This window comes from Salvia miltiorrhiza, chromosome 4, assembly GCF_028751815.1.
Source record: "Salvia miltiorrhiza cultivar Shanhuang (shh) chromosome 4, IMPLAD_Smil_shh, whole genome shotgun sequence".
Taxonomy (NCBI): domain Eukaryota; kingdom Viridiplantae; phylum Streptophyta; class Magnoliopsida; order Lamiales; family Lamiaceae; genus Salvia; species Salvia miltiorrhiza.
Genome location: NC_080390.1, coordinates 41,946,882 through 41,972,373, shown reverse-complemented (window position 1 = coordinate 41,972,373; position 25,492 = coordinate 41,946,882). Strand labels below are relative to the sequence as shown.

At 34.6% G+C, this 25,492-nt stretch overlaps 3 protein-coding genes and 1 long non-coding RNA gene across 6 annotated transcripts; 1 reads left to right on the top strand and 3 right to left on the bottom strand.

Moving 5' to 3' along the window:
• Window positions 1–176: 176 nt before the first annotated feature.
• On the bottom strand, window positions 177–5,568 carry LOC131021767 (protein CPR-5-like). The gene is given in 6 exon segments (XM_057951049.1): window positions 177–435; window positions 437–948; window positions 2,025–2,885; window positions 2,994–3,029; window positions 3,588–3,644; window positions 5,045–5,568. Coding segments are annotated over 6 exon segments (1,857 nt in total). The 5' UTR covers window positions 5,393–5,568; the 3' UTR covers window positions 177–392.
• Window positions 5,569–6,752: 1,184 nt separating this feature from the next.
• LOC131021766 (uncharacterized) lies at window positions 6,753–9,128 on the top strand. The gene is made up of 3 exons (XR_009101065.1): window positions 6,753–7,144; window positions 8,341–8,409; window positions 8,830–9,128. It is a non-coding gene; the product is annotated as an uncharacterized LOC131021766 (long non-coding RNA).
• A 2,469-nt stretch (window positions 9,129–11,597) lies between these two features.
• Window positions 11,598–12,427, bottom strand: LOC131021765 (nuclear transcription factor Y subunit B-3-like). Its single transcript, XM_057951047.1, has one exon. The coding sequence runs from the start codon at window positions 12,174–12,176 to the stop codon at window positions 11,781–11,783; it is 396 nt and encodes a 131-aa protein (XP_057807030.1). The 5' UTR covers window positions 12,177–12,427; the 3' UTR covers window positions 11,598–11,780.
• A 9,872-nt stretch (window positions 12,428–22,299) lies between these two features.
• On the bottom strand, window positions 22,300–25,492 carry LOC131021764 (uncharacterized). Of its 3 annotated transcripts, XR_009101063.1 has the most exons (4): window positions 24,966–25,480; window positions 23,069–23,291; window positions 22,582–22,734; window positions 22,300–22,455 (listed from the first exon to the last, which is right to left on the bottom strand). XR_009101063.1 is itself a non-coding variant. In XM_057951046.1 (2 exons), exons 1-2 carry the CDS (start codon window positions 25,182–25,184, stop codon window positions 23,070–23,072), a joined length of 441 nt encoding a protein of 146 aa, XP_057807029.1. In that variant the 5' UTR covers window positions 25,185–25,382; the 3' UTR covers window positions 22,300–23,069. The 3 variants fall into 3 exon arrangements, 1 of the variants encoding a protein (XP_057807029.1); XR_009101064.1 differs by having other exon boundaries at window positions 22,300–22,734; window positions 24,966–25,492; XM_057951046.1 differs by having other exon boundaries at window positions 22,300–23,291; window positions 24,966–25,382.

Sequence of the window (25,492 nt, the reverse complement as noted above, 5' to 3'; positions counted from 1 at the left end):
GCCTAAGCATGTTTTTAATGAATCTAAGATTTGTAAGTAATTTCAACTTTCTAAAAAAAATCGAGAATAGGTTGACCGTAAGTCCAAGTTGGTTAAGCATGATTTTTGACAAGGGAACTTGTGTGTATTGCAAAAAAATGTTTTTTCTCCATTTAATTAGAAATGTAAAAGTAACATAATGAAATTAGACTAAATAAAATTAGCACAAGGGATGAAACAGTACGTACAAGAGGAACACAGGAAGCCAAGAAAATTCCACAACGCAGGTGGAAATCTTGTATACAATTAAATACCAAATCTACACTCCCTGAGTTACTTAAATAATCACAAACTATATGATACAATGATGGTAGTGAGATGAAGATAGTAGGGCAAATCTACAACAAAAGGCTTTATGCTACTCTTGGAGCAAAGTATGAATCATCTTCAAAATGTCAAGAGATCTGTCCCCTGCGACGAAAAATGCTTAAACCACTCCAAAGGGCTCGCAAAGGGCATGAAACCACACAACAACGGGAGAAATAGCAGCGTAGCATAGAACAGCGACTTTCTCATCCAGTACGGAAACACATAATTGTGGTCGACCCTTTCAGCAACTAGGATAGGTCCATTGAGAACAGTATACAAAGTAGAATGGAAGATGTTGGAGAAGAAATGCAGCAAGCATAGGGCTTCCCAATAGACTAACCAATGATTTCCGCTGCCCCCTAACGTGTCAATGCAGAACTTCCCAGCATAACCACATCCCACCCCTAAGAGCAACAGTATGACAGTCACAGGCATTGTCTGATGAGAAGACGATGATCTCTGAATGAGTAAGAAGGCAATTGCCGCAATCATTATCACACCAAACAACATGCGACTGAATACTTGAATTTGACATCTCAATAGCTGCAGGCCTGAGTTGAAACTTGACACTGCATTTGGCATCCACCAAGATTTAGATTCCTGAAGAAGAAAAAAAAAGATGTTGAGTAAAAATACACTGCTGAAACAGAGGCCATTCAAAAACAGAAATGGATCAAGTAATGTCACTTGAAGATAGCGATCATGATTAACAGAGATCAACACGTTTCACACCTCAAGCAAGTATAGTAAAAACTGAGTAACTTTCAATATCGACTACAAGTACTAGTAATGTTATGCCCAGTATCACATGCAAAGATGTTATATAATCTTTGGGCAGAACTCATCCCCAAATGCGAGAAGGTGGTCCAGTCGACATAAGCCCACATCGAAGCCCAATACTATAGCAATTTTATAAATCAACCAGGATAATAAAATATGTAAGAACAAAGGAACTGCACAATGGTGGAGGCAAGAAAAATAGAGGAAACAAATAGGACAAGTTAACAGGGTCAAAAAGCTGATGAACCAACACAAGTGTAATAACCGTGACCCTGCCACCATAGAAAGAAAAAAGGAAAAAAAAGAAACCATATGACATCGTGTAGAGAAATTTAATGCATATCTACTAGCACCTTTGACATACAGTCCATTACTTAAAAATGACTCTTTGAAGTTGAATCTATAAGATGCATGTATAAATACATTAAGGTAGTTGGTAAAATCTTATGCCCATGCACTAGTAGTGGATTCCAAATACCATAAATTTGCACCAGTGCAGAATGGAATTTCGGGAAGTCACTTATAATTAAAGTATAAAGTCAATTCAAAATCACCATGAAACACAATTTCGACAAATGTTCTTCAATCACACAAAGCATATCTGACATAGGTTACCAAACAAGCTCTTAATTTCCATCTACAAGACCTGTATAAGACATAGACTACTTGTTTCTGTTAGTGCTAGAACTCATTCGTGAAATCTAATTGTAATAAAGGAGAAACATAAGATGAAAAGGGATAAACATAACCCAATAAAAACAAGGTGGCAAGCTTTGATGACAACATAGATGTAAAACCAAATATTTAAATTCCAACATTTCTTGATGTTTTTCGTTTTGGTTTGGAGGGGGGGCTATCACAATGAGATATAAGCTTTGAGTAAGAATAGTTTGTACCATGTAGGGAGAGCAAGCTTCAGTAGCTTCAACAATTCTTTGGTGTGAGTAGACGTATGTTCCATATCCAAGTGCAAACAACATGATGATTAGACCACCTACTAGAAAATCTAAGCACTTCTTGAGTAGCTCCACTTGTCTCGTGTCTTGTATCTCAGTTTTGAACTTTTCAGCTTTGAAAGAAGCCTTTGAGATACCCATTGATAATTTCCATCTCTCGAGAATATTGGCATTAGAATTCAGCTCTAATTGTCTTTCTTTAAGCTGCAACTTTTTCATGGTAAGACCAATTTCAAATGTCTTTAGCTCATTAGAGCGAGTCTGCTCCATGACTGATTTTTCGATCGTGCTTAGCATAGAAAATTGGTTTGGAGAAGCACAAGCTAACTGCTGCTCAGTTCGTTTATCATGCAGAATAAGCTGTTGACTTGTCATATTCATCTTCTCCTCCATTTCTGAGAGAGTATGGCATTGCCCATCAGCGCTAGTTCTGTGGGGATATGCCACCGGGCCATCTCCATTACTGGAAAGGCATGCCATATCTCCTATTCTAAAATGAGACGAGAGGTTGCTAGATTCAGAAGTACTATCCTGATATCCAGATCCTTGCTGTCGTTTGGTGATATTTGCATGCACACATGATTCTTTCTCCGTAGCCTCAGGAGGACAAGCAGAATCCTTATATGTGTCACCACACGTCATATTGCTTGTCACTGAGCAAGAACACCCTACAAATCTTGCTCCTTGGAGTTTTTCACCATCATTTTGAGATGAACAACTGATTAACTGCAAAGTCGTCAATGTACTCCGAAATGATGTCTCAAAGTTCGTCACCAAATTATTAAATTTATCCCCAAAAACCTGCTCCAGACAAACAACAGATTGAAAAAGAATAATTACTTACATAGGTTACAAGGGTTTGGAAAACAAAGTACAAGATAATGAATGCAAGGTTAAGACAAGACTTACGTTTCCTATAGATTCCCTCACGGCCAGACCACAAATCTGCAAGCAACACACAGTGAGCAACTTTATCAGATTTGCATACTCAGAACAGATAAAAGACTAAGATACGTAAAGACAACAAAAACTGTTAGATACTTTAACTCATCAAATAATATGAATTGTTTCACCATATACCTCAGTAGGCATTCAGTCACTAAATTATACTCCCTCCGTCCGCCAAGATTATGGCAATTTGCTTGGGCACGAGATTTAATAAAATTGGTGATGATTTTGATGTAGTGGAGAAAGGGTCCCACCACTTTATGAGATGAGTGGTTGAGATTGAATTTTGAGTGGTTTTTTTGTAAATAAAGAGTGTTAGTAAGGATAAAATATTAAAGATGATGGTGGGACCATTGCCATAAAAGGAAAGTGACATAATTTTGACGGACGCCCAATATAGTAATTGTGACATAATCTTGGCGGACGGAGGGAGTAAGAGAATGCAAGTTTCAGATAACTTTAGTCCTTCACAAATGAGAAATATCTTTTATTATAAGAACAGACTCATAAATTAAGCATCTAACATATCATCATTAATAAGGGTAAAGATTGTACCGCAGACAGATAATCCACCGAAATCTTTTTGCCAGCTGCATTTTTCTTCTCCAAAACCTAAAAATAATATGCAACAAATACCACAGTAAAGATTGGGTTGGTTTGTTTTAATTGATTAATATATATAAACATACATAAAAAGATCATTTGATACATCCACAATCATGCATAATTCGATATATAATATAAACAAATACTCTTCTTAAATATGTGATTTTCAAAGGTACATGACCAATTGAACAAGTAAAGAAAAAATGTTATCATTTGATTTATACTTGTGATGGAAAAGACCTCCATAACATAAATCCAGACCACAATATTGCTTAAAACAAAGTGGACACTACCATCCCACCATCTCCACATAAGCAAAAAAAAAATAATAATAATAAAACAAGAAAAACGGGATAAGGGAATCGAATTACTATAAAGAAAAGACAACATGATAGCGAACAACAGCTACAACATCGGTTACCAATGTTAAGCTATTAATGGTATCATAGATCCATAGCTTTTTAAGAATAAATTTATATGGAGAAGGATACTTGTCACATATTTATGATGCCTAATATATGGTATGAGAAAAATAAAAACACCCCAAGTAACTGAAAAATTACAGAAATGAACTGTCAACAAGTAAACTCATAACTTCTCCATACAAAGATTCGACTTCTTACTTAAAGAAGAAAACTTTATCCACGGTATGACTCATCGGCAACTACAACGTGGACAAACAAAAGTCCTCATCGAACTTGGGCCCGCTCTGCTACCATATTAGAATTGAGCCCATCATCCCCTAAAAAGACCTTATAAAGGGGAGAAGGTACTCCAAACTTATATATTGGAGACGAGATCATTACCAAGTCGATGTGGGACAGAAAAGGATTGCTTCAACACCCCATAACCTAACCACTGCACATGTAAAATTCATTTAACTATTCAGCTGCGCTCTCAAACGACCAGAACTCTTCCACAAAATCATCAATGCACACAAAAGAAATCACCCCCATGTCAATAAATAGAAAATTTCACTCGTAAAAGTCAAAAGGTACTCTTTAACAGAAAATTTATATGCGTTTGGTTGAGTGATAAGGTATGATTGCTAAAATAATCCAACTTAATCAAATATTTAGTTTGTATGATTCTACCCATGATAAATAACTCGGGCCACACTCTAATCACTCTAATAATCCAATTGGATGACTCCAATCATATTAATCTTATCCACCAAACCAAATGTTGCCGTAATGTACAAGATAAAGAAATGCATAAGTAGATACTTTAACTAACTGAAGTCACCTCTCATCCAAGTAACATATAAATTCCCATAAAGAGAAATCATTTCAATAAGCATTTTAAAATCAATACAAAAAAAAAAAAAAACTCAACTTTAAACCAACAAGACAAATAAAGAACAAAACTTTGTTAGTCATTAAAAAAGAAAAAATGGAAATAAATACCTGAGCGACTACAGCGGCAATCGACATTCCGAGAGGAAGGCCGAGGGCGTCAACATCACTCAGCCCGACATTTCTCGGGCCCGCTGTCAGCGGCCCGACGCGAATTCTTTTAGGATTTCTAGAAATCTTGATGCCCTTTTTCGAATACGAGGCCGCAGAGCTACAATTACTCGAAGACTCTAATGATGCATTGTCCGAAACTACTGTCTGTTTCTTCTTCTTATTAATCTTTCTTCTCGATGTTGGTTGCGGGGCGTCGATTGTGTGGCTGGTTGACATCATGACCGCCGGATCTTCGGCGGCACAGCTGTCCGGTGATGTGGCGTGGCGGTGGAGAGGGGCATCCATTGGAAACTATTGGGGGGTTTCTGATTTGAAATTCGGTCTAATAAATATACATTTGACAAGTTTGAATCATTTTGCAATATTTGTAAAGTGCGAAATTTTCGTTTCAGGCCCTAGACTTCTTCATACCGTTATTTGTGGCCCATGTTTTATCCGTATTTGAATTTTGAGACGTTAAAGATTCTATTTTGAGCACATTTATTTATTTTGATAAATTAATAAGATTTCGTGTTAATTGATTTCCAAAAATAACAATTACTACTATGTATCATTATATGAGCATTTATCAAGCGAACTATTTTGGTTGACTTTAATAATTAAGCTTCTTAACTATTTATCCTTGTCCCTCTAAAAAAAAAAAATGTCCTTGTTGCACGAGGAATATTTTTTGAGCAATTGGTTGCTGATTTTTGTAGGAAATGATTAAAAATTATTGGAAAATGATTATTTTGTGGCTCTATATATTGTAGAACGTTCAGCATTCTACTTTCAAGGGTTTTTTTAGTTTTCCTTTTTCTTTTTTAACTAGCGTCTAACCCGTCGAAATTGGACGAGAATTATTTTATGTCATCATTTATAATTATTTTATTACTATAACATATGAAATAGTTTATATATAAATTATTTCTTTAATTAATTTGATATGATCAAATTAAATTAGTAATACAATATTTGAACTAATATTAATCTTAATCACTTTCGCTAATTAAATGTAGGTTGTGATAATAGAAATACATTTTTATATAAATATTCATTTGATGAAGTTTATAAAAAGTTGATGTGGGATTGAATATTTTAAAAGAAAAAAATATGTAAATTTGAAGTATGATATGATGTACGATTGATGTGTCGTATTTACTGTTAATCGTATATCGTTAATATTTACTATCTCCATCCCTCAAACATTTTCCTTTTTTTTTTTCTATTTTGGTGCGTCCCCAAAAAATATTCCTAACCTATTTTTTAAAACAATTTCACTAATTATTATTCTTACAATTTCACTTTTTGTGGGACTCGTTCTCCACTTTCACTAACTATCACTCTTACAATTTCACTTTTTATGGGACTCATTCTTCACTTATCAAATGCATAATTAACTTTTATTAAAACTCGTGTCATCCTCTCTTAGAAAGATGTTTGGGGGACGGAGGGAGTATTAAGTTTGTTCAAATTCTTTAAATTTGACGGATAAAAAATAATTTAATTAAACATATGTGTAATACCCCGAATTTTCCTTAATAAAGATTTTAGAATAATTATTGAGTTTAGAATTAAGTCGATTCGCACCCCAGAGAAAAATTGTTTTAATTCCAACAAGTTTTAAAGCAAATTGAATTTTATACTTTACAAGTTTTGCTTTTTGGGCCGGATACTCTTATTTATGGATTTTTTTTCAAAGCCCAACTCTTAATTTCAGAAGCCCAATTACTATTCCAGATATTTTCATTTACCATTAATAATTGGTTGAAGAGGGTGAATCCACGTCCCCATCTTTCTCCTATTTAAAGATCATTCATCATCGTTTCTAATCACCCTCACAGAGCTATGGAACTTCTTCACAAATTTCCAACAACGTTATAACATACACAATTCTCTTTCCATCTAATCTCAGCTTACTTTCTTCACTCTCAATTTGAAGAACAACTTTCGCACTCCCTTCAAAATTTCTTGCAAAGTCGAATACCATCACAAACATCAATTTGCAGCAACCCACTCCCAACCATAATCTGGAGAAATCAATTTATCTCACAAGAGGTAAACTAACATCCACATACACCCAGATAACCATTCCTCACATCAGAGACATAATTTGATTTACATATCATACACATGCATTTTCTGCAAATTGCTAATCAAAGCTTTTTAAAAGGAATAAGCTATCTTTTACATGTATATGTTGGTGTGTGTACTGCTGTGTGCGTGAGTCTTAGAGGGGCTGTGTCGTCGTCCGATTTGAGGGAGAACGGAGGAGGCAGAGGGGATTGGCGACGGCGGCGGTGGCCTGATGCTCCTGCTGCCCGTCGATCCAGAGAGAGAGAGGGGGGTGGACGGCGGCTGGACGCGGGGCTGTTCGGCGGAGGGAGAGACGGCGGCCTCGGCCTTTGAGGTCGATCGGTGGTAGCTGATGGCTGCTGCCGTTCGTCTCTCAAGGAGAGGGGCGGGCGCCGATGAGTTGAGGAATCAGAGGAGGAGGGAGGCGGCGATGGCGGCGGTCCGGCTGACTGCTGCTGTCGGCTGGAGCAGAGGGGGCCAAGTCCGGCGGTAACCTCGCCGGAAATCGTAGGAGAAAGAGGGTTTAGGGATTCAGAGGGAGTGATTTGTGGATTTGGGGGTTTGGCGAATTGAGGGAGAAGGGAGAAAGATAGAGAGAGATGAGGGCGGCGGTGGTACGCCGGCGACGCGCCGGCGGAATTGTAGGCGGCGGCGGCGGCGTGAGATGAGAGGAAGGGAGAGAGAGTGGCGAGAAGGAGAGAGGGAGAACGATGAGAGTGGTGAGAGAGAGAGGGAGGTATTAGAAGGAAAAAGGGGAAAGGTGCTTGGGCCTTTTAATTGTTGGGCTAAGGTTCTGGGCCTCAATTAAATTGATATGGCCTGGTCTTGTTAAGCTGGGTTTTCTTTTTGGGCTCATGGTTTGGGCTGTCAGTTAAACAAAGTGGGCTGCATTTTTTTTACTTGCGCTATTATTTATATTTTGGGCTACATTTTTGCATGAAGAGGGCCTTTTATTAAATTACTAAGCGGGCCATGAATTTATTTGTGAATTGAGTTTTTAAGTAAAAGCCGAGCAAGGGTATTATTAAAACCCTTAGCCAAGAAAAATGATTTTCAAGTTTTATGTTGAACTTTTTTGAAAACCCGGGTGTTGCGAATCTAGTTAGAAATGATGATAAGTCATGAAGGTTAAACTTGATTTTAGGACTATGAGTTTAAGTTGAGAACTTATCTTGTAGGTCCTACAGAAGAGGATATTTAGGCTCTTGGTCAGCTGAGTTATATTGTTTGGATTTTCTCCAAATCAAGTGAGGCTTTATTTACGAAATGTATGTTTGAGCTAATAAGCTCGGTTTTATGTAGTTAAAGTTGATGGTTCATGCCTAAAATGTTTTTGCTCTTTATTGGTTATTGCTTCTACCAGAACATTGTTGGCTCCGTCAACCAGAACATTGTTAGCTCTGCTAACCAGAATTGTGTACGTACACCAGAACCTGTTGTCTCGAGAGATCGGTGACAACCAGTTGTAGATAGCATGCCCAATAGATGGCCAGGAAAATATGAGCTCAGATTATTTTAGTATGCATGGAATGACTCGTCTTTAAAAACATTCTGTGTTATACTGTTTAAGGCATGAATTATCTTTTTCAGTAAATGATTTTTAAATGGCTCAACCCACTGAGTACACTAGTACTCAGCCCTGCAATTTTTTTTAAAACCTTTTGCAGATTGAGCAGCTGGTGGTGACGTGCGAGGCTGAGGAAAGGTTGTTGCTGTAATATTGAAGAACACTCTGTTTTACTTCCGCTGAAATAAATTCACTTGGTGTATATAATCGTATGCCTAACTATACTTTAAATCGTTTTAATCTGGATTCCATTTTCCATCGTTTTCCCAAGCGATTGTTATTCTGCATATATATTATATGCCTAATATGAAATGTTGTTTTGGGCTCAGACCTTCGAACTTTCGATCCTGTTAGGGAGAACAATTATATCATAATATCATGCTTATTACCTTTGGAATATGACATTTTTTTTAATTGATGAAATGATGCCCGACTCTATTGGCCTATTACCCATTTAATTCAAATAAAGTTTAGTAGTTTCGTCACATAGCCCATTTCTTATTCTCCCGGGAAATCGGGGCTGTCACAATATGTCATCTGAGTATCATCCCATATGGACCTAATAAGACCAGATAATAATATGAAGCTCTAAAGACCACATACGACATTTGAACGTCAAAATTTTGAAAATCATATTCTTTGGAGTTTGAAATACCACATCTGAATTTTGAGCATCATCTTGTATGGAGCTTGAAGATTATAACTTACTTGTAAGTATCATTTTGTCTATAATTTGTGAAACTATAATTAAGTTATGAGAATAATCTAGTCTCAAACTTTAAACAACATCGTCAAATTTGAAATCATATTCAATCATGTGTGTATATATATATATATATAGTTAATTATTTAAGTAAATACATCTATATATAAATGTATTATATATATATATATATACATATTAATTTGTGAGTATGATGTGATAAACTTAAACTAATATTATATAATAAAATAAAATACAAATATAAATCTTTTTTAGATATGGAAATTGATTAAAAATTTATAAAAAAATAAGAATGAATGAAAATTGAAGAAAATTAAAATAGAGTGATTATACGGCGTCACGTAGGATATGATTTATTTTGCTATTATATATATATATATATATATATATATATATATAGATTGGGCATAGACATGTATTTTATTTATTTATAACATTTAGTTGAAGAATATCTTTTCTAAAAACTGAATTGGCATTTGAATTGATTGCTTTTCGTGGATTAATTTATTGGTATACTTTATTTAAGTTTTAGTCACACTTGGAACAATCTCAATTAAGTGGGTATAAGGATTCCTATTCTGGATGCCATCATTTTATTAAGTTAAAATTTTCAAGTGAATGAGAATTGAGGAAAATTAGAATGAAGTGATTATACGATGCCACGTCGGATAAGATTTATTTTGCTATAATATATGTAGGATTTGTAATTAAATAGATATGTTGGATTTATCTAATAGTTTCATACAATTATTTAATAGTACATATTTTATCTAATAGTTTTATATGATTATTTAATAGTATAGAATTTATCTATAAATTTATATGATTATTTAATACTAGTTTTTAAATGTAAAAATTGATTAGAAATGTATAAATAAATAAGAATGAATGAGAATTGAGGAAAGTTAGAATGAAGTGATTATACGATGCCACGTAGAATATGATTTATTTTGCTATAATGTAAAAATTGATTAGAAATATATAAATAAATAAGAATGAATTAGAATTGAGAAAAATTAAAATGAAGTGATTATACGATGCCACGTAGGATAAGATTTATTTTGCTATAATATATATAAATTTATAGATAAATAAGAATGAATGAGAATTGAGGAAATATAGAATGAAGTGATTATACGATGCTACGTAGGATATGATTTATTTTGCTATAATGTAAAAATTGATGATTAGAAATATATAAATAAATAAGAATGAATGAGAATTGAAGAAAATTAGAATGAAGTGATAATAATTAAAATCAAGAGAAAGAGATAAAGATGATAGGTTGAAGTAAATAAAATAAGAGCTCAAACGTGGCTGCATGAGGCCGAAATTAGATATATATGATTGAGATATAATTAATGCATATGAAATTAGATATAGAAATTTGTTGATGATAGGTTCGAAATTAGATATATAGAAATTTGTTGATTAAAAATTTAGAAAAAATAAGAATGAATGAGAATTGAGGAAAATTAGAATAGAGTGATTCTATTACGCCACGTAGGATAGAGCTTATTTTACTTTTATATATATATATATATATATATATATATATATATATATATATAGATAGATTAAATCGCATTTAATTTAAAATATATTGTAAAGTTTGAATTATTTTGTGCATTTATTTTGTGTAATTATTTTTCATGTTATTGATAAGACGTAGGATTTATCAATAATATCAAAATGTGAATGTAAAATCATTTATCAGTATTGTTCCTAAATCGAAAGCAGTCGCATTTTTCAAGTGAAGTAACATTCACGAGTCATGACACAAAACATTTAATGAAAAGCTCTGTTTGTTTTTCTAATAGAGGCTGTTGGATTCATTAGTACGTTCAAACGATGGCCGTAAATTAATTAGATTATACATTAATAAAAATTGTCACAAATGATAATTATTTCGATATTTTGTGCGATCCCATATTAAATTTTTGATGTTGCATAGACAATAAGTTTCAGAAAAATCTCTTGTAATTTTCAGTCCCTGTAAAGCGTGAATAATGACTTGGAGTAATGCCTCTATCATCTTATTTATATAGAACAGTTATTATCTTGATCATATTAGGTATTCTGATTCAATAATATTATATGTAATATGGAGTCGTATTATATAATGATATGAGTAACATTTCAAATAAAAAGAAGCAACAATATTTATAAGTAAATAATTATGGGACATGAGATGGAGATATACGTACATATTGAATTGTTTACTTGGTACTTAAATCAAATCACTGAACTGAACATCAATTAAAACACAGTGAAGAGGTAATTTCTTTTTGTTCATCTGAATTAATATAGTGTTAATTTCTTACCACTCAACACCATGATGAAGTGGCGAATTCGATAACGACTCCTCCACCATCACTGCTAAAACCCTGCAAAAAACTAGGGTTTGCAGTAGCAATCTTGGTCTGATCATCAATAGGAGAAGAAGTGTCTCTGTAAGTGGTGAGATAATCCTTAAGGGGCTCAACATAGTTCTGGAATCCAAGAGTTGTCATGGCCCACAGCAGATCATCGCCATTGATGGTCTTCCTCTTCTCCCTCTGGCATTTATCAGAGGCCTCCCCCGTCACGAAGCTTATGAACTCCGACACGCATTCCTGCACTGTTTCTTTCGCTTCCTTTGAGATCTTGGCGTTGGGAGGGAGGGATTTCTTCATGATCCGGCTCACGTTCGCGATCGGTACCACCCTTTCTTGATCTTTCATCGCAAATACTAAATGGAATCGCAATTTCTTGGGCTTTTTAAGCTATCGGGGATCGGAGGGGACACAACAAATTAATATTATTAGTGGAAAGGCGGTTTTTGATGGTGACACAAATGGGAAATGTTTGCTGCAACTTGAATTTTTGTATCTCCATATACTCCCTCCGTCTACATTCAGTGTATTAATTGAATGTTGTATCTGACTAATATAATGAATTATAAAATAGAAGCAAGTGTAGTTCAACTATATGAAAATCCACTGTACGTATGTGATTAAAAGTCTACCTTGTAGCTCAAAACCTTGCACAGATGTCTGCCAAATGGCACAATTTTACTTCATTTCCCTATCTACTAACTACTCATATACTATATATTTACTAAAATAATTAAGGCATTCCTCGTTAAATTTAGACGAACATTGCTGATTGAATATTTTGTTTTGTATATATATGATTGATAATTTTCGTAGTGGGTCTTGATTTACTTTCTAAAAACGGTGATGTAGATAAAATCTTTATCCAAAACAGGCGTGATCTAACTGAATCGATAATATATTAATTAAGTAACTTATAATTATTCTACAGTTATTAAAGATATATAGTTCTATATGCTACACTTAATAAAATAAAATAAAAAAAACTAAGTAGAGCTGCTGAGAAAATTCCGATCCCGATATATCATTGTTTAGATTTGATATACTAACAATATATAAGTATGGAAATGTTGTCATTGGACTTACCCATTTTCTTACGAGTTTATGTTTAAATATAGGATCTAATGAAGAAACATCCAAGTGAAAGTGATTAATCACATCAAGACAATTCTTAGGGTAGGACCTTATATGCATCCTCCATCCTATACCTTGAAAAGAAAAATTAAAGAAAAAAAAATGAAATTGAAATTTAGACATTAATTAATTCATTTCAAAATCAAAATTGATAGAAGATTTTGTCTGTTTGGACTGTCAACTTATGTTGCATATTTATTGTCTAAAGTTCGAAATTACAGCTTGTAGAGTTGTAAAGCCTTAATTTCATTGTGCCAACTTCTGATCAAATTATTCTATCGTCGAACATTTAATAATGAAATTGACAATACCAGAAGATACAGAACCGATCATCTATCCACTGTGGGCAAGCATAATGTGTCCACCATTGATGTGACAATTTTAATTTGAAAAGAAAATTAACATATCTTATTCTAATTAAAATTATCTTACTCTAATTAAGATTGTCACATCAGTGATGGTCACATTATGCTTACCCACGGTGTATAGGTGATCGTTTCTGCGAGAAGATAATCTAGACAACTCATGAAGATAATCTAGACAACTAATGTGTTTTAAAAACCTTCAATAACTTTTGAATTTCAATGTTAAAAGAATATTTAAATCTCAGTTTCAATATTCTCGTGCCAAAAAATGGTAGAGAATTCTCAAGGTTGAATCTTAATTACTTGCTAAGTTTCAAATATTAAGACTAAATTATAAATATTTCCAAAAGTCTGGAATTAAATTGCACATAAAATCCTTATAATTAGAAGTATTGCAGCTCAAGAAAGATTTTTTTAATAAACAAATTATAAATAAATTTTTTAGTTACCCTAGAAATTAGCATTTTATTTTATTTCCTTTTTCATTCTTGAAGTAATTATTTCAGTTTATTTTTTTCCTTCACTCCATTTCGTTATTAGTGACATCAGATTTGAGGCGAAAGATAGGTGATTTTGTATTTTTATTGCGTATATATGTTGGTTAATTTTTCTAGCTGCCTCTTCAAAGTTGACTATTTTTTGTATCATACATGGTCATAATTAATTAAAAAAAACTATGACAACTTAAACGTCATCACTCATGACTAATATTATAGTTTTCGTTAAATTAATCGCAGCTAGGTGATCTAGCATCCACCATCGTCGTAGTTAGATCGTGCAGCACGTGCCTACGTGCCGGCCAGTTAACATGATTAATGATGTCTAAGGATGTCAATTCATATAATTTCGAATTAGTTTTATCAGATTGTTTCATTATTCGAGTATGGACTAATCGGCTCACATTTGAAATTATCAATTTTAATTCTAAAAGTTTAGATTTTGGGCTAATTTATTGTATTAATCGGGCTCAAAATTTTCTTTAAAAAAGAGTTAATTACCTATAAATACACGAATTATATTTAAATTTTGATTTTTAATCAAATCTGTTTTCTTGATCAAAAAACACATTTTTTAAAATTCCTACATGACTTGTATACGTGGATACATTAATCTATATGGAATGTAGGTTGTATTATATTAAAAAAATGAAATAACCTAAATGAAATTGTTAAACAACACCGTACTCTCTTTCTCTCTCTCCAAAACCTTTATCCAAAAATCGATCTCAATTTTGCAGCTGCGGCCCAATTTCGTTATCTTCCACCACGTGATGCTGATTCCGGCGAGGCAGTGCCGGAGATGATTTGAATGAATCGATTATCGTAAGGGATGAGCATGATTTAGTAGTGGCTAGAGTCGTGGCTGAGGCTGAGCCGTCCGCTCTAGATCCAGAGGAAGCCCATGGCGCTGCCGCAGAGGGCGTGGATGAGGGGCTGTTTTGTCGAATAGGTCGATTTTGGTGAAGTCGTGGACGAGTTTGCGGTAGTCTTTGGAGATTTTGAAAACGACGTAGTGTTGGAGATGGAGGCTAGGCACGGCCGAGGTGGTAGGCAACGCCAGTTTGAGACGTAGTAATAATAGTATTACTATATAATATTATTATTTTTTTTGGGAGGGAGGCGCTCCAAGCTCGATCCGTCTTTAATGTCTGGAACTAAAGATTTTAGGTTCGAATTTACAGTCACGTGATCCTTTAATATTTTTTATCCAATCGTACCCCCACCCCCACCCAAAAAATAAATAAAAAAGTTCAAGAGTTGAACTATTTTTCTAACTAAAGCTAGCTGAATCCAATCAAAATAGGAAAGTAAAATTAACCAACTTTCGCACAAAATGAAATATTGCCAAAAAAAAGTTTGCACAAAAGAATATTTTAGATCCATTTGTTACGATAGTGAGTGTTCATATATTTACTCCATGTAAATACAAACACACACACGCACATTACATTTAAATCTATATATTATATAAAGAAGCAGTTTAACGGCGTTAAATTTTTAACAGGTCTTACTAATTATTTAACGGAAGTTTACACTCACATTTAACGCCATATTTTTTTTTTTTAGGGAAAACAGGTGCCTTTCATTAAACCACCGAAGAAGAGTTTACAGATAAAGGCCACACATTCGAAGAAATAAAACCAGAACGAGAAACAAAAGCATAATTAGCTAAACTATCAGCAACACAATTTTCCTCCCTCGGGCACCAGCTAAACTCCACCTGGTTCAACGAATCCACAATGCTGTAAATCTCCTTAAGGATATCTCCTAAGAGGGAGAGATCATCTTCATGATTATGTAGTCTCCAAAAGAGTCGCTGGCAGTCCATCTCCACAATGATATCCGTGAAACCTTTTCCAACACTGCAACGAAGGCCTTCAAGAACAGCGTGAGCCTCCCCTTCCTCAACCGTGAAGACTCCTTTAAGGAAGCCCAACCTATAACCAATCTGATTGTTCTCCACGTCGCACAGAGAAATTCCCAGACCAGCCCCGGCCCCACTTCCAACCGCCGCATCACAATTAATCTTCACCTGTGCCGCTCTAGAGCAGTCCACTCTGGTTAGTTTTGAGCTCACCATACTTGAGCTAATGGGATTAGACAACATGGCTCTTTCAGCAATCACCAAACAATCAGAGTGAGATAAGGTTTTGTTCTGGAACACAAGAAGGTTACGAGCATACCAACAAGCCCATAATACAGATGCAAAAAGACTATGAACCTCCTTTTCCGGAACCTCTCTGATTTTGTCAATCCACTCAACCAGACTCCACGGAGCTCTCGGATTTGTTGGCTGTAGTCGAATAGGTGATGACTCCCAAAGGAACGTCGCCCAGGGACAGTCCCTGAGAGCATGCTCGATAGTTTCCGTGGGCTTGTCGCATCTACGACAACAGGGATCCATCATGATAGAACGGGAGATAAGAGCTTTGGCAGTTGGGAGACAGCCACTCAAACATTTCCATAGAAAAAGCTTCACCTTAGGAATGACCGCCAAACCCCACACCCAATTCCATAAGGAAGATTCATCCGAAGAAGATGAAGGTTCCTCTCGGTTCTTAAGTGTACATGCGAGAAGGTATCCCGATTTGACCGAATATGAATTACCTTTACCGTGAGGCCACAAAGGTCTATCTGGGGAACCGAGATTAACCCCGAGATTTTCAGTGATCTTCAACAGCTCGTCCCTGGGCAAGATTGTTTCCACCTTTTGCATATCCCATGCTGGAGTATTATCTAACAGGAGCTCGTTGATCTTCATGTCACCCCAAGGGTCCTGCACTCTTGCAGCTTTAAAGTTTCCTTTGCCATCTGGTAGCCAAGCATCTTTGCCAATACGAATCCTTTTCCCGTCTCCCACCCTCCACGCAATTCCCTTGACCAGTAGATCCCTCCCGACTAATAAGCTTCTCCAAACGAAAGATGGATTATGGGCTTGATTAGCCGTTAAGATATCCGACCTGGGAAAATATCGAGCCTTAAGAGACCTGGCAATGAGAGTTGAATCATTTTGAAGAATCCTCCACGATTGCTTAGCTAGCATAGCTTGATTGAACAGGCTTAAGTCACGAAAACCTAAGCCTCCTTCACTTTTAGGTACACAAAGTTTACGCCAGCTTTTCCAGTGAATCCTCCTCTCGTCATTTTTCTGCCCCCAGAAGAAACTAGCTGCGATACTATTCAACCTTTGACAGATCTGGTCAGGAATGCTGAAACAGCTCATTAAATAAGTCGGTATGGATTGGAGGACGGATTTAATGAGAATCAACTTTCCTGCTCCTGATAAGTATCGTCTTTTCCAATCCTTAGCTTTTTTCCTGATTCGATCCACTAACAGTTGGAAAATCTGAATTTTTGACCGTCCCGCTGAGCTAGGTATGCCAAGATATTTTCCTTGTTGTGCCTCTCTCCTCACGCCTAGCTAAACAGCCAACTCTTGTTTCACAGATTCCGGAACCCCTCCACTGAAAGAAATGGCCGATTTGTCGAGATTAACTTTTTGCCCTGATGCCGCCTCGTACCGGTTCAGAATGGTTCGAACAGTCTCAATTTCTTTCCCACACGCTCTGCCGAAGATGATGCAATCGTCCGCAAATAAGAGATGGCTGATCTGTGGAGCCGTTCTACACAAACGCGCTCCATGAAGCAGATGAGTAGTTTCAGCTTTGCGCACCAGTCCTGAGAGCGCTTCTGCACAGAAAAGAAATAAAAAGGTCGAAAGTGGATCTCCTTGCCGTAGGCCTCGGCTTGGCTGAAAGGGATCACCTGGAAAGCCATTCACAAGTACACGAAATGAGACAGTAGAAACACATCTCATCAGTAAGTCAACCAGAGAAGAATGGAAACCAAGCCGTCTCATCATAGCATCAAGAAAACTCCACTCAACACGGTCATAAGCCTTTGCCATATCTAATTTGAAAGCAAAACAACCTTTTGACTTATCTTTATTAAGTTTCATCATATGGAAAATCTCAAAAGCAAGAAGGGCGTTATCAGTAATTTGCCGACCCGGAACGAAAGCAGACTGACTCTCATGAATGATATCGGGCAGACACACCTTAAGCCTATTAGTAATAACTTACATGTAATTAACTAAATCCCACTAACCCGCAACATTAACCCACTATCAGTCTATCACCCGTAAACATTTATAGTTTGTATAAAAAAGTTGCACCAACTATTATTATTGCCCACTAAGCCCATTACTTTATTTATTTATTTATCTATTTATTATATGAACACTCAATTCTTAAGCAGTTTATTATTATTATTATTATTATTATTATTATTATTATTATTATTATTATTATTATTATTATTATTATTATTATTATTATTATTATTATTATTATTATTATTTGTGCCATTTTTTATAGTTTCTTTTAAATGATCGTAATAAATAATTATGTGATCATCAGTTATTTTAAAAAGTAATGACCCTTTTTTTTTTTGCTTTATAAATAGCATAAGACAAGCATGCATTCATGGTAAGTAAGGTTATTGTTGAAATATTAAATGAAGTTTCATCTATTTTTCTTTTTAAGTTTCGATTTAGACTATTTCTTTCATATTATTGTTTCTCACTCAATTATTGTAATATGCATGTCAATAATTTCTTCTATTCAGTTTTAATTCTTATTGCTTTCAATCAAATTTGGACTTGATTTGTTTATTGATAATAAAAAAAATAATTAAATTTTGATTTTTTTTTCTAGAAATCAATTCTGATCTGATGCAGTAATTTCACCAATCCAAAAATCCAAGAACTTTCGAAAAAGAAGAATTTTGCCATACCAAAAAGGCAAAAACATCCGAAAAAGAAGATGAGTTGCATTTGCAGATGAAGAAAAAGATGGTTAAATCTCCAAATGTAACCTTTAATCGTCTTTTATATATACAAATCTAATTGACATTATTTCCTTATCAATTATACTCATCTCCTTAACAATCAATTTATGTCTATATATTTCTTTGATGAGAAGAAGAAGAAGAAGAAGAAGAAGAAGAAGAAGAAGAAGAAGAAGAAGAAGTGATGCTTAAGAAAAAGCGGAGAGGCAGAAGCAATGTCGGTAAATAATAAGTTCACCTGATTTCCTCATCCAAAGATTCATCAAACGCATTTTTCGTCAGAAATCATGGTTGATCTTCCAATCAAACCATATGAAATTTATCAACAATCATCCTTGGTTCGTCACGTACCGTCAAGAATGAAGCATTCGTACGTTGATAGAAAATCGAATAAATCAATGGTCGTTTCCGATGAGAATTGCGCAGATTTTGTAACCCTAAAAATTGATATGCGAACCGTATAAATTATTAAATTATTGAAGTGGATGTATTTTGGTGCTTGAAAAGACATAAAAATGAGCCACATGTCATGTGTGTATCTTTCATGCACGTGAAATCGTGGGTTTGTATTGGACTTATTTTTGTTAATTTTGATGGTGCATGGTTAGGTTTGGGTTCCACCAAAAGTTTCAATCAATTTCATTAGTTGAATTTTTTGCCTCAATATCTCGATCGGTGGATTTAATCTGATCGAGATATTTAGATACAATATATTTTTATTATATTTAATATTTATATTATTTATTTAACATATAATTTATATTATATATGTGTGTGTGTGTGTGTATTGAATCATAATGCTTATATTTATTTATTTATAAAATTTGTCGTTTAATTTCGATGTCCTTCGTGCATTGCACGATTGAGCGTATACTAGTTGAGGAATAAAAAACTAATTCATAAACAAAGCTATAATTAGCAAAAATTCTAGTGAAATTGAATGATACGATTCAACTTTGGTATAGCTGTCTATAAATAATATTTCATTCATTACTTTTTGCTGAGTCATACGTTTGTTTATTGCACTATATATAATCATTTCAACATTATACGAGAAGAGGGCGCTACAAGGTGAATGTTGATGTCCTCTTTGACTTGACGGCTAATATATTTGGAGTGGGGGTTATAATCCGTGACGACAGAAGTCGCACGAGAGCAGCTGTTGCGAGGCCTCTACCGCCCTTTTCAAACGCCATGCTCACCGAGGTAATGGCGGTGATGCATGGTATTGTGGTATGCATTGAGCATCAGTTATGGCCAGCGGCGATTTATATTGATTCCATGCTCGCAATTCGGGTTATGGCGAACAGAGAGGAGGCCGAAGTCTTGCTTTTGGATGACGTGAAGGAAATCATCGAGAGTGTTCGAGATTGTTTCCTCATGGGTGTGTTTTATGCTTATAGATTGGCTAATAGAGATGCACATTGACATTGTCTTGCTCAATTTAGTTGTACTTTAGACCAACCGAAGTGTTGGACTACTGCTTTTCCGGATTGGCTTGTATCTGTTAACACTTCTAATTATGCATGAATAAACGCTCGTCTTCCGCTTAAAAAATATATATATAATAATAAGAGTAAAAATTTAAAATTGCCACTTCCTTATCTTTTTTTGTAAAAATACCCTCTCTTATTATACAAAACATTCTATGCCCTATTCTTTAAGTACCCTTTGATTTGATAGGTTTGCTTGGTTTTTTGTGGAAGTCTTACACATTAATTTGACCGATTTGACAGCTATCAATCATAAAAGTCAACGATTTGACAGCTATCAGTCAAGAGTACATATGACCGGCCGGTGAAATCATGTGTCCGCCCGGCCGGACACATGTTTTCACCGGCCGGACACATGATTTTATCGATCGGACACATGTCTGACCGATAAAATCATGTGTCCGGCCGTTAAAATCATGTGTCCGGCCGGTGAAAACATGTGTCCGGCCGGGCGAACACATAATTTCACCGGCCGGACACATGATCCGACCGATAAAATCATGTGTCCGGCCGGCCGGACACATGATCTAGCCACCCACCGATCATATGTAATCTTGACTGATAGCTGTCAAATCGTTGACTTTTATGACCGATGACTGTCAAATCGGTCAAATGTGTAAGACTTTCACAAAAAACCAAGCAAACCCATCAACATCAAAGGGTAAATTAGGCACTTCACATATTTAGGGCATATAATGTTTTCTATGATAAGAGAGGGCATTTTTCAAAAAACACATAAGGGATGGGACATTTTTGCCCATTAACACTAATAATAATATGTGTATAGTTGTTTAATCCAATAATCTCACAATTCAAAGGTTAAAAAACACACAAAAATAATTTAGATTCAGACTGACAAATAATTTTAAAAGAACATTAACAAACAAACACAACCAATAAAAAACACCAATAAAACATCAAAAATGTTATATTTGAGATCATATGAACACATCTAGAAACTTTATATAGTGTGTGTATATATATATATATATATATATATATATTAATTACATTATTACATTATAGATAATGTATATAATACGATTTAATAGTCATTAATGAATTAAGAAAATTATGCTAACAACCCAAATCACATCAATTGAATAAATTATGTGAATTAAATAGATTAACTTATGGAAATATTAATCATACCATTAAAAGTATAACTAAACATAGAAAAATAAATTATGTCAATTAATTAGATTAACTTATTGAAATATTAGCAATATCATTAAAAGTACAACTAAAGATAAACAAATGGACTCATACTATAATTAATATAATTAAGACTGAGTATTTATCATAATATTTACTTAAATTAATTTCTAAAAATGGAATAGTGCAATAACTAATTATTATATATTATATAGATATAGATTTCTAAAAATGGACTTTGTGATCTTCTATTATAAGATTTCTTTGAATCAGGTTGAACGGATGGACTTTGAATAAATTTTGCTCAAAATGACCTTTGGACAGTAATACTCCATCCGTTATCCATTTTTTCTTTTTACCCTTTTTGCCATTTTAGCCTGTCTCTCAAAATTTTACTTCTTTCTATTTATACTTTTTTAATAATATTAATTTACACAAACCCCTAAAAATAGAACCTTTATTCTACTTACTTTAACACTATAATAAAAATAAGATTCTTATTACACTTACCATTTTACTTAAAATTCATGGTTTCAAAACAATTTTTTTATTTATTAAAATTCATATCTTTCTCAAATGGGTAAAGTATTGAAGAACAGAAGGAGTAGTTTTCAGGATTTTTTTTTTTCCATCACCATTCGAGCTCAAAACTGTTAATTGAGCTATAACAGGAATTGAGATTTTCTATAACCTTTTCCTATGGAAATATAATTGACCTAAATCTAGATTTTCCCATACATAAAAGCCCCAACAGCTTAGAAAACACCAATCTTTTGTCAGTGGCTGAGATTTTTGTCAATTTATTAAGCCAAAATAGAAAAGCCAAAAATAGCCAATTTATAATGTTAAGAGTCAAAATAGATGATTTGACGCAAGGAATTTTATAGTATCAATTAGGTGTCAAGAAAACCAAATAAAATGGCAAATAGAGCTTCAACAACCTTAAAGAAAATTGAGAGTATTGGCCAGAAAGAAAAAATCACAAAGAATTGACATTTTATAGCTGTTAGGCTAACATCAAAATATGTTCAAATTGTTCTTTACATTTAGCATCAAGCATGTGATGTAACTGCTACGTGCATCCCTACACAGCCACCCCACCATATTTAGAAGAGGCAGGGATTCAAGAAAGCTGAAGATATAAAAGAAAGGAGTAGTTATCTATAGCTACAAAAGGAACACCAAAAAGCACAAGAAAACAAAATCAAAGACTTTAGCTGCTCAATTATGTGAAAGAATTGGAGCCCATTAGCATTACCGTATCGAGTTACAGTTGAATGCAATCAGGCTGCGTAGCTTGGTGTCTATATACATCGTCTAATCACCCTCAAACAGTCAAGTTCATGGGGAAGGTCTACTGAACTGTGTGTTTATCTTATCATCATTATGGATGATCACTAAAAATGAATGCCTGAAAAATAACAAAACCAACCCTTAATATTCAAACAAAGGGCAAAGGATACTGATTTTTCACGTATTCAATGTATTAGCTAAGATTGAAGGGTGATTAAATAATCCACCCAACTTTGGGTGATAAATAATCACTCAATTGGATGATTAGATGCATGCCGAGTTATCCATCACGGGCCCAATCACGCAAACCAAACACTTGATTAAGTTGGATTATTTTATCAATCATGCTAATTGATGAATCCAGGATTATATTTTCTTCCTATGGATATAACAGGCTAGTGTGCATGCATCTTTGTTTTTGAAAAGTAAAACAGAGATAGTATAAAACATACATTACTCTTGCTTTTCATGTTGATCGCTCCTGGAGGGCTCGGAGCTAGAATCCAAGCCTAAACACTTGAGAACTGCTCGTTTAGCTATGTCAAAATAGTTGCAAGGGTGGTTGTGAATTCTGGAAAATGAAGAATCCTTTGAAGAAGACTCCTCCCCGTTCTGGACTTCTCTGGTAAATTCTGCACTGCTTGCTCTATCCCTCCTAGTCCCCTGGACTTCTGCCTGTCATGGACAAAACATATATCATGACCAGGAAACAATATCCTAAGGTCCATTACTATATATCTGGTTATGAATATAGCAACACAACGTATGCAGATAACAAAACTGATAACTTGTGGCCAGAATCAAATACAAACTTAAAATGGCACCTGCAACCCTTCTTAGTGGTTTTTCTATTATCCATGGTTTTGGGATTGAACTTGGGCAAACAATATTGGCTTTAAAAACAATTTAAGAGCAAGACAGAGTGTTCTTATTTTCAACCCATACAAATGAAGACATGAAAGGGAATGTCTCGAAATCACTAATATTCCTATTCTGCAGATTTTGAACAACAATATCTATATTCAGATTTTAAGTGAACTCTAATATAGGTTTAAATTAGTTTAAACTTTAATTAGAACTTGTCACCAAGGCAATAACTCTGGATAATAAAACCCAAACAGACCAGGTCAAGAAGAAAGACCACCACATGACAACTTCTAAATGATGGTCATTCACAAAAGATGATCTACAGCCATAGCCTACCACTTTACGTACATCCAACTATCTCAGTATAGTGGCAAACATCTTATTCTCATAAATAAGCATCAATGAGGCTTTTCACTTAAATAGATATATCGGCTTCACCAACTGCAGAACAAGAAATACTGGCATGCTCACATCAGCAACAAAGCACAAATTTAAATTCTCTGTCATTATGACCAATTCCTAAAATGAGTACAAGAGCGCCTCATGGTAAGTATTAGAACACACAAAGACATAAACTCATGACTTTTTTGCTCTAGCTTTCGTATTTGACACATTTGTTAGACTTGAAACACACAGACCACCCCACCCCCCAAACCCTGACCGGAAAATTTGTAAACGTAGTAGTAGGTACATCATTTTTTTATCACTCTGATACCAGACCTTTACAAATCCCTATGGGAGCATTTACTTTGCATGATTGATAAGACACATGATATAGTATTTTTATCCTCAAAATAAGGATTTCTTCAATCTCACCCTTTCAATGGGATATGAGTCAAGCAAAACTATCTCAAATTATATAAATTATCAAGGGCCTTGGGATATCCCAAAGTTCCAAACCATCTTAGTAAACAAAGGATTAGCCTTACTATTTTTATCTATCTATGCTAATCAGCATCCTCAAAAGTAAACGCCCCTTAAATGTAGATAAATTGATTCGATTCCCCTGGATGCTGAAGTCGCATTTCTAAGGTAAAGAAAAGGGATTAACATAGATAGATCTAAGTTTAGCTTAATATTAACAACTGATCAAATGCGAGGAAAAAAATTACAGTACTAAACAAAAGCCAAAAAGAAATCACTCAATCAAAAGCAACAAGTGTAAGTGCCATCAATTTTGCCTCAAGGTCGATCAACTTCAAGGAAATTCCAAGAATGGAAAATTGATAACATTTTAAGTTTCATTTACTTTTGGAATTTCAATAAAAGGAATACCACCTTTCTAATTCATGCAGAATCACAATTTTATCAGCCATTCATTTCAGTCCAATCGCTGCACAAACTAAATCAAAACAACTCAAAGATAAAAATATTTCTGCGGTAACTCCCAATTCACCCGATTCTCAACAGTAAATAAATTAAAGATTATAATCGGCAACCAAGAAATAGATGTCTAAGAAGAGTAAGAATTTGATTAACCACCTTAGCTCTCGTATGGGATGAACTGGGATTGCTGCGATGAGGCGGTGGCGTGGCGGCAGTCGATGGTGAAGCAGCGAGGTAACTGGAAGGTTCTAAGGTAAAGACGCCGAACCCAAAAAAGAGTAGAATGATGAGAAGAAACATTACAATAAGTTGGATCCAAATCAGCCATGGAACTTTGAAGCTTTCTACGATAAATTCGTCGCCCAAACCCGACATCTCTTGCTTGTAAATCAATATCTTTTTGTGTAATTCTGCAGAGTCAACTTAATAGAGGGGGAGGCAGAAAGAGGAGAGAGAAACGGAGAGGGGTGGAGGAGAGAGAAGCGGTGAAGATGAAAGTTGAGATTAGCAGAGCTGTGCTGTTTTCATAACTTTTAATACGATTCAGGTAAATCGTTAGCTTCTCTTAGTAGTCACATTGTTAAATTGTTTTCGTAGAAAAATGTCAATATGTTTTCTGAAATTTTGGAATTCTAATCTATCGGTTTCATTTGAAACTTTCTATTTTTTTTTTTTTTTTTTTT

Excerpts from the sequence above, each read along its gene's own strand:
- LOC131021765 (XM_057951047.1), bottom strand. The coding sequence starts at position 12,176 with ATGAAAGATCAAGAAAGGGTGGTACCGATCGCGAACGTGAGCCGGATC.
- LOC131021764 (XM_057951046.1), bottom strand. The coding sequence starts at position 25,184 with ATGTCGGGTTTGGGCGACGAATTTATCGTAGAAAGCTTCAAAGTTCCA. Across the intron at positions 23,292-24,965 it reads CATCCCATACGAGAGCTAAG|GCAGAAGTCCAGGGGACTAG; the intron begins GTGGTTAATCAA and ends TGTCCATGACAG.